Source organism: Paramisgurnus dabryanus, chromosome 4, assembly GCF_030506205.2.
Source record: "Paramisgurnus dabryanus chromosome 4, PD_genome_1.1, whole genome shotgun sequence".
Lineage (NCBI taxonomy): Eukaryota > Metazoa > Chordata > Actinopteri > Cypriniformes > Cobitidae > Paramisgurnus > Paramisgurnus dabryanus.
In genome coordinates, this window is record NC_133340.1 from 27,199,178 (window position 1) to 27,208,888 (window position 9,711).

The following is a 9,711-nucleotide window of genomic DNA, read 5'->3' on the forward strand; positions in this document are numbered from 1 at the left end:
AGGTGTAATTGAAGCTGAGCACTTACACATCTGAGGACAACAGTTTTGTCTTAGAAAACTTGTAGCCGGGTGTTTGTTTCTGGTTTGTGTGATTGTGTGAACAATGGCCTCAAGAACTATTCAGACAGTTAAGTCGCAATTTGTAAACATCCGATTGTTCATTCTTTCTTCATAAAGACACTAATCTGGTTTTGTTTTACTGGATGAATTACACATGTCGTTGATCTGCTTGGACACTTGTGTGAACTGATGGCATGCGTGCATTAAAGATCACCTTGAAAACAAGTTTTTAACATTTCAAGCTTGATATGTTTGATTTATTATGTTTTCTAAATTAATAAATAAGTGCATCTTAAATGTCCAAACATGTTTAGGACCACTGTTGTGGTATTTGTCATCTTTTTGTTTACCTGACATCTTTCTCAGGGTGACAAATAATGGATTAGTAACCTGAGGTTAAAAGCTTACCGGTCATTAAGCTTATCTGTCAGCCAATGCAACCATGGATTAGAGGTAAAATCTGGCTTCTTGTGACTTCTGAAGCAAAAATGATCTCTTCCTTGAGGGTGGTTGACAGCATTTGGGTCTTGCTCTCTATGTTAATGACAACACACAACATTAAAATGCGTTGTATTGCATTCCCAGTCAATAATAAAATTCACAAATTGTGATTTTCATGAATTTTGTGTAAATTATGTAAAAAAATACAAATAATCAGGCTACAACAGGGTAAATGTGTGGTATGTACTGCATGCCAAAAGCGTATTTTACCGAATTACACTGCCCTCTATGGGTCTCTCTCTCTCTCTCTCTCTCTCTCTCTCTCTCTCTCTCTCTCTCTCTCTCTCTCTCTCTCTCTCTCTCTCTCTCTCTCTCTATCATCTATCTATCTCGCTTCTTTCTTTCTCACCTAACCACGGCCATCACCCCTCAATTATTCGATTGCGTAAAATGAGCGAGGGCAGCGCGCGAACAACATATGCACGAAGCTTTTATTTTAAGTCCACTCATAAATATTCCACCCTGCCCCAAATTTACAATTGATCTGACGACAGTACAGCAACAGTCAGCCAATGGAAATCCAAGTTCCACTAGTTGAAACACTAGTTAAGGTGGCAACACATCTCCAGCGGTGGATTTATGGGAGACGGTTGGCAAAACAGAAATGAAAAAATATGGTACCAGCCGAAACTGCGATCGGAAAATCCGAGATCTGCGAAGAAATTATATCCGGCAATAAACTACAACGCGATACAAGCCGAACCACTCACAGTCGTCTCGGGGATGCGTACTTTGCGCGTCCGTTTCGCCGGTCCGCGCATTGAGAAAAGGAATTGACTGCTTTGCCTTTGGATACATTCATCGGTGGCATACGCGTTTTGCGTTACCAGATTTCTTGCCGATTGAAATGGACACGGCACAGGTTGGATCTGGCCAGGGAACGGCGATGCCCATCAAGAGAAATCCCTAAACTTGCGTTTTTTCGGCTGCTGACCGTCACGTTTCCAGGGAGAGTTTGTGTAACCCAGGCATATCACGAACCACTTCACGGATTATTATACAGTCGGGGTAAGGAGGAAGCAGTGTCTTCGAGGTTATGGATTGGTCATGATGTTTAACCACATTTAATCGGGTAAGAAACGCGGCATTTCTACAGCAGCAAAGGCGCATCACATAAAGCACTGTTTGAAGCTGCCGGGTGCTGTCCGTGGTGCTGAAATGCGGTGCTTTGCTTTAGTTGCCACAAGAAACTGTGAAATGCTTGAACACTTTTGTTTTTTTATGATCATCGTGTCTTGTGAAATATTGAGTTATCTGTGTATTACACAACTTCATACGGGCTTCACAAGCTTCAGCCATGATCTTGGTGAATTACGAGCGCGTTCCTTTGGAAAGACCGGCTCGGGTAAACCGAAATGAAGAAGCTCTGGTCCAAATCTATTAAATTCTTCACATCACATTCGTTAACTTAATATTTGGAGAGTTAATTTATTAATGCAGACTTTTAGGTCATATATTTTCATCCATATAGCGCATTAGACTTCTGAATGTGTATGTGTGTGGGTGAGTGTTTGCGCGTTCAAGTGTGTGTTTGTGCGCGCGCCTTTCTTGGAGGGAGACGGAAAGAGAGCGAGAGAGCGCGCGAGGGGGAGAAAAGAGAGAGGAGGTTGATTAGCATGAAGAATACAAATGCTTCTACACATACAAGATACTCAACAAAATGGTTTAATGTTGAATTGTTTGCTGCTCGTCTTAGATAAAATGATGTTTTTATTCGATGACGTCGCGTTTTGATTCTAACCGCGTCTTTGTCGCTTCAAGGATGAGCTATGACTTTCACATCTCCAAAGAGAGAAATGTAACATGGACACTCGTGTGATGTGTTGTTCACTGTGTGGTTTAACTTCGATACTCGTTGAGAGAGTTGATAGCAACTGAATCATCGGATATGTGGGGTGAGTACAGATGTTATTTGCGTCCGGGCTCTCTTTGACGACAAAATACTTGGGTGATATTTGGAAGCGATTTCCAGAGTGACGAATGGGTTGTCGATTTTTGTGATCTTATTTTTCGAACGACAGACGTTAAAGTCAAAATCAAAATCGTTGGAAACCATGGAGAAAACGATTTGTTCAATGCATAATCTACTGGGTTTGCATGTCACCTCTTTGAGTTTAGATGCCGCCTGATAATTTGTTGAAAATAAATTACCAAATTGCGCATTGGAGAGGGGATAGGATTTCTGCCCGTTGATGCTATTTTCCTTTTTAATGAAGCAATAGGGTTGTTTTTTATTCTGTTCGTTTTAGCCTGTGTCAAATGTCTTGATAAATGTATCATGAACAATATTATACGTCGATTATTGCAGTGAATGCCATTAATGCAATGAATAGATTGCCAAGAGACTGTTCTCAAATAAAAGCATTTTAAATAATCATGTATTAAATGATTGTATTTATGAGCTCTTGCCTTGAGAAGTTTGGGCATAAGAGTACACATTGTCCAACTCATCTGTTATTCAGAGCAGCATCTGCTTGTGCATTAAGTAGGAACATTTTGCTTCGCTTTAATGGTAAGGACACTGATGTTTATCTTTGTCCCCACTTATTGTAGTTTGCAGATATGAGCATTTCATTTCACATAAAAGACATTCATCACAATCTTTTCCTTTTCTAGATGATACCCCGATCTGGAGCTGCACTACAGTGAACTGGGCCATTCCTGCACAAGAAAATGCATATCTGGATACTGAAAATAATATTGCTGCTTTCCACATCTCGAAGTCTGGCTGAGATGTACGACAGTTATGGGGAAATCTGCAGGAATCTGTGCACGTGCGAGGAGAAAGAAGGCATTCTGACGGTCAGTTGCGAGAATCGAGGCATTGTGCGACTGTCCGAAATAAGCCCGGTGCATTTTTCCATGTACCATCTTTTGCTGACAGGCAATTTGTTGAAACGATTAGCTGTCGATGACTTCATCAACTACACTGGAGTTACTATTTTGCATTTAGGTAATAATGACATTTCTGAAGTGGAGACCGGAGCATTTAACGGACTCCAGGGATTAAAGAGATTACATTTAAACAACAACAAAATAGACATGCTTAGGGACGACACGTTCACCGGACTCGAGAGCCTAGAATATCTTCAGATTGATTATAATTTCATTAGCATCATTGAACCGAACGCTCTGAGCAGGCTTCATCAGCTGACTGTGCTTATTTTAAATGACAATCTGTTGTCCTCTCTTCCCACGAACATTTTTCGGAATGTGCCATTGACGCACCTGGACCTCAGGGGGAACCGGTTAAAAATGTTCCCTTACATCGGACTTTTGGAGCACATGGACAAAGTGGTGGAATTACAGCTGGAGGAAAACCCGTGGAACTGTTCGTGTGAGCTCATAGCACTCAAGGCTTGGCTGGAAAGCATAGCCTACACCGCTTTGGTGGGGGAGGTGGTTTGCGAGACTCCTTTCAGGCTTCACGGCAGAGATCTCGATGAGGTCTCAAAACAGGAACTGTGTCCCAGGAGGGCCATATCAGAGTACGAGATGCGCCCTCCGCCACCGCTCAGCACCGGTGGCTATTTTCAGACCACGCCGGCGGCCGTGACTGCCTCGGCCACGTCTTCGGCGGTCCTCCGCTCTTCATCCAGGCCGACCAAGGGCACCCGTCAGTCCAGCAAGACCAAGTCCAAGCCTACGTCTCGAATTCCGGCCAACCCCTTCAACTATGGGCCCATCATTGCTTTTCAGACCAAATCTCCTGTGCCTTTGGACTGCCCGACCACCTGTACATGCAATCTGCAAATCTCTGACCTGGGCTTAAACGTCAACTGCCAGGAAAGAAAGATCGAAAACATATCAGATCTAAAGCCCAAGCCATACAATCCCAAAAAGATGTACCTCACAGGGAATTACATCCCCGTCGTAAGGAGATCTGACTTTGTGGAGGCTGAGGGATTGGATTTACTGCACCTGGGAAACAATAGGATAGCACTCATACACGACAGGGCCTTTGGGGATTTAATTAACCTACGCAGGCTGTACTTGAATGGAAATTTGATTGACAGACTCACAGCAGATATGTTCTTTGGCCTAAAGAATCTGCAGTACTTGTATTTAGAATATAATAAGATTAGAGAGATTGTAGGCGGCACCTTTCGCTTTGTGCCCAACCTTCAGCTGCTTTTCTTGAATAACAATCTTTTAAAAACTTTGCCAGGAGGCATCTTCTCTAGTCTGTCTCTCGCACGGCTCAACCTTCGCAGTAACCACTTTCAAAATCTGCCCGTGAGTGGAGTTTTGGACCAGCTGAAGGCGCTGGTTCAGATCGACCTGTTCGAGAACCCTTGGGATTGCACGTGCGACGCGGTTGGCATGAAGATCTGGCTGGAGCAGCTGAACACCGGAGCGGTGGTCAATGACGTCAAATGCGTGACACCCAAGCGGCTCGCGGGACAAGACGTGCGGGTCGTCCCCTCCGAGCAGCTGTGTCCTGATTATTCGGACGTGGTCGTGTCCACCGTGGTTCCGTCCGAGGAGCCTTTTGCCGACAGGGTCACCACTACCGAAACACCACTGAGGTTCAACACCCCTTCCGGTAATGTTCCTTTGTCTGTCCTGATTCTCAGTCTCCTCCTTGTTTTCATCATGTCAGTCTTCGTGGCCGCCGGCCTGTTTGTTGTGGTGATGAAAAGACGCAAAAAGTCTCAGAGCGACCGTGCCAGCACGAATAACTCGGACGTGAGCTCCTTCAACTTGCAGTACAATCTCTATAGCAATCGGTCCGTCCCCAAGGTCAAAGCCCCTGCAGGGCACGTCTACGAGTACATCCCGCATCCGTTGGGTCATATGTGCAAAAACCCAATCTACAGGTCCAGAGAGGGCAACACTGTTGAGGATTATCCCGACCTTCATGAACTAAAGGTCACATACAGGAGTAATGCAGATGAGGACCAGGAGGTCACCTTGAGAAGTTCAGCTTACACAGTTAGCACCATTGAACCACGTGAGCAGCCGTCTCCTGTTCAGGATGCAGAACATTTCTTCCGAGGGATTTTGGAGCCGGATAAATCTCCATCAACGGCTGGCAACAGATTTGAATATAAATACACTGGCCCAGTACCGTACACGTACCAACCAAACTTCGACGTCAGGCGCCAGTACTTGCATCCCGATGGAATACGAGAGACTATGCTGTATGGTACGGCACCAAGTACTGTTTTTGTGGAGCCCAATAGAAACGACTATTTGGAACTAAAAGCAAAACTTCAAATAGAGCCGGACTACCTCGAAGTTCTTGAGAAACAGACGACACAGAGCCAGTTTTAAAGCTTGGCCCATATATAAATGCAGTGAAAGCATTTTCCCCCCTTGTACTGACTAAAACTGGAGGGTGCCTTGGCACGACATACACCAACTTAAAAAAAACACGAATAAAATCCTAACCTTCAGTGGGGTGTGCCGAACTACGTTACTTTAATTTCAGAATCACATGGCATTACAGAAATAAATAGGAAGGAAATAGAGCTCGAGGAACTTGGATGAAAGCACGAGGTGCAATTTAAAACTGGCAAAGCAAAATCTATTTTTTTAAGCCGAAGATTGAATACACGTAAATCTAAGTGTACAGGTTAATCTCACCCAAATACATTTTCAGGAATATAATCATACAAACGGTGTGAATTTCTTTGGGTTTGGTGATGGGGAAAGGGGTTTACATACAAGAGCAAAAGAGAAAAAATAAACACTATGTCAGCGCATCCAACCGGGCAGGACAATTTCTCTGCTTTAGTCTGTAAGTAAGTACTGTATTTATTGGTATACTCTTTGCCATGTATTTTCGACATTTTTTCAACGCTCATCGATATTATGTGTGTCACGTCCCATGATTCTCTGTACGAGCATTTTGTTTGTGGTTTCAGATCACTTACTGTAGCTTGCATTGTACAAGTGGCTTTCTTTAAGCGGTGGCACACCCCAATGTGAAAGAGAGACTTTGCATCATTCGACGATTTGAAAAGGAAAAGTGTCTTTGTATGCTGTTCTGCACTTTTTTGGAAGATGGAAGGCCGTGGGGGTCTTCCCAGCTAACATTAGAAGAAATATTATATATTAAAAATGAATCTGTGTATTCATTCTTAATATGTATTTTTAATATCTTATCGAAATTCATAAATAATAATTGAAGTAATAATTATGTTGTGTAATACTGATATTTTAATGTAACACCTATTTTTATACAAGCATTCGCAAATCCTTTTCCCTTATCGGTTTCATTGTTTCGATTGCTTTGCACTTATTGCACTATATTGACCAAAATATGTTTATGTCATCAATAAATATGATGTCCGGTTCTTATAGACCTTTGTTGGGAATTCAAACGGGGTTTAATTACATCTGACACCTGGTAACCAATAGTTGCGGGACTGGTGTAAGTCCACGGAAGATAATTCAATAGCTTGAATCAATATGCCGAGTCAATAGTGAGTGAACCTCTCAACTCAGGTGGTGTTTATGTGTTGGTTTTGTGGCAGGTGAGCAGTTAACACCAGGCCATAGTAAATAAGGGTACAAATAATCAGTAATCTTACACCAATTATTCTTAAAGATGAGTTCAAAGAGGACTTGACATTAGGATTTGCATTAAATAAACAATTGGTTAAACCCTGTCAAATAACTTCATGCTACTTTAAAAGTGGTTTAAAAGAACTTCTCCGCCCGCACTCATTTGCCCTCCGGACCGTGACGGACTAATATATTGGTAAAGCTTTTTCTGCCGGTGGATTTTAAATTGCTGTGTGAAGTATTGAGAGAGGAAGCTGACCTGGCTCTCTACTCAATGATAAAGAGCTCTGCTTTGTACCCAATGCTTCACTAGACTCAAGGGTCCTATTCCACTTTAAGCTTGATGTGGATCTTTTTATAGCGGTGGAAAATGAAGGCTCCGTCCGAGGATGAGGGGCTTGAATAATTCGGGCGACCTGACAACTTGTCTTCGTGGCATGAAGAGTCTGAGTCACGAAGTTGTACCGCCACAAAGGGCTATTATGAGAGGACAGACCTTGGCATAGTGTTGCATACTGATTCGCTGCTCGGGGATGTTAATGTAATTAATGTGGAAAGGTTGATTGTCAGGTGACGGCACATTTAATCCAGGTGTGCTTATTTAAATCGTATCGGTTATGAAGTGGTCTGAAGTTTTTTTCTTGATGAATGTTATGTCATTGGTTGCGTTTTAATGACTGTGTTTCATTTTTAGGAAAAGAAACGGAAAGAAAGAAATGTTTGGCATTAAGCTAATTCTTTAGAAATCCTTAAAGAACATTATAACTTTCATCTGGATCATTTATTGTAAACTTACTGTAAAGTAACTGGACTCAATCTTAAATCCAAGAGTATTGTATCATCAAAGAGGCCTTGTTGTCCAAAACACATTTTAGGGATGTCTTAGTAAAGGGTTTTTGCCCTATCACCAAAATGATTGGCAACACTTTACATTAAGATTTTATTTGTTAACATTAGTTGATGCATGGGCTACTAGGAACATGTATTTCAGCATTTAATAGTTTTTGTTAAAGCCAATACAATTGTTCATGTTAGTTCATGTTAGTGCATTAACCTCCTAAGACCTGATGTGTTCACATACGTGGACATCACATTTTTTGTTGTTTTCACCATGATGCTTAATTCTTTGTAACTAGAACCTGTTGTACACAAACGTGGACAATTACTGCTTCATGTTTAAAGGAAAATATTTGGTTATTATATTTATTGGTTCTTACTAACCCCAAATAGCTGAAAAAAAAATCTAAAATGCAAGCCAAACCAAAGTTCGGGTTTAAGGAGATTAAGTAATGTTATGCGTTATTTTTTATATAAATATATGTGACTCTGGAGCACCCAACCGTCATGAGTTGCACGGGTGTATTTGTTGCAATTGCCAACAATATATGTATGGGTCAAAATGATCAAATTTCTTTTTTTTTTTTTGACAAAAAATATTCAGATATTAAGTAAAGATACTGTTTCAGGAAGATTTTTAGTATTTTTTTAAAATAAATATTATTATTCTTTTTTAAATTGTTAATATGTGTTGCTCAGGACTTCATTTGGACAACTTTAAATTTAAAAAAAATTTTGCACCTCCAGATTTTCAAATAGTTGCTTCTCGGCCAAATATTGTCCTATTCTTACAAACCATACATCATTGGAAAGCTCATTTATTTTATATTGTTTATGGTCACATACACTGTAAAAAGCAGCATTTTTGTCAAATTAACACATTATATATATATATATATATATATATATATATATATATATATATATATATATATATATATATATATATATATATATATATATTTTAAGTTAAAGTGACATAAAAACATAAGTTAAACCGCTTCAACTTGTTTTTATAAATTATGTCAACTTATCACAGGTCAAAGCTTGAAATAAAATGTTATAATGCAAAACCAAATTGTTTTAACTTCATGATGCATTTTTTTTTTACAGTGTACTGTGTATTAGTAAATGCCCAAATTAACACAAAATATGATTAATAAATGCTTGTTCGTTGTAAGTTCATCTTTGCACTAATGTTAACAAATACAACCTTATTGTAAAGTGTTACAAAATGATATATAGGCTATATTTTACCACCTGATGTTATTACTGCATTGATATATATCTATCCACTGAACTGTTACCGCAAAAAAAAATTATCTGAATCCACAAATCACAAATGATGCTTCTTAATCGGCACGAGGGGTTTTGGGAGGGGCGTTGGAGGAAGCAACGGTGTTTAATTTCCCTACTGATCATTTCATTTATCTTATTTTGGGTGGGGGGGTCAGTGCGGCGGGGAGGATCTGGGAGGGCGATGGCTTGCGATTGAGTTCAAGGATCTTTGGCTAATTGAGAAGGCAGCTCTGATATCTGACAGGCACCAATGAGTCTGTTGATTAGTTTAATCATGGTATTTAATGAAACTCCTTGAGCCGTGGGGAAACGGTAACGTGTGATAATTTCACAGGTTGGGAGTCATTTTGAGCCTCTGTAGCGATGCTTGTTTGCAATGTGGCCTGGAGATGTTCAAAGTCTTGTTTATGATTTGTTTGCACATCTTTTATGTCTAATACAGTCATATTTGTCACCTGAATGTTGTTGAGTTTTTGTGTATTTCTTTATTCGTCTATTTAT

The 9,711-nt window shown here is 40.5% G+C and overlaps 1 protein-coding gene across 2 annotated transcripts; it reads left to right on the plus strand.

Moving 5' to 3' along the window:
- The first annotated feature begins 930 nt into the window (after positions 1–930).
- On the plus strand, positions 931–8,761 carry LOC135735668 (SLIT and NTRK-like protein 5). 2 transcript variants are annotated; one of them, XM_065254146.1, is made up of 2 exons: positions 931–1,633; positions 3,178–8,761. In XM_065254146.1, the coding sequence occupies exon 2, from the start codon at positions 3,235–3,237 to the stop codon at positions 5,836–5,838; it is 2,604 nt and encodes an 867-aa protein (XP_065110218.1). In that variant the 5' UTR covers positions 931–1,633; positions 3,178–3,234; the 3' UTR covers positions 5,839–8,761. The 2 variants fall into 2 exon arrangements, with proteins under 2 accessions (XP_065110218.1, XP_065110217.1); XM_065254145.1 differs by lacking the exon at positions 931–1,633 and adding an exon at positions 2,139–2,456.
- The last annotated feature ends 950 nt before the right edge of the window (positions 8,762–9,711 follow it).

Excerpts from the sequence above, each read along its gene's own strand:
- LOC135735668 (XM_065254146.1), top strand. The coding sequence starts at position 3,235 with ATGCATATCTGGATACTGAAAATAATATTGCTGCTTTCCACATCTCGA.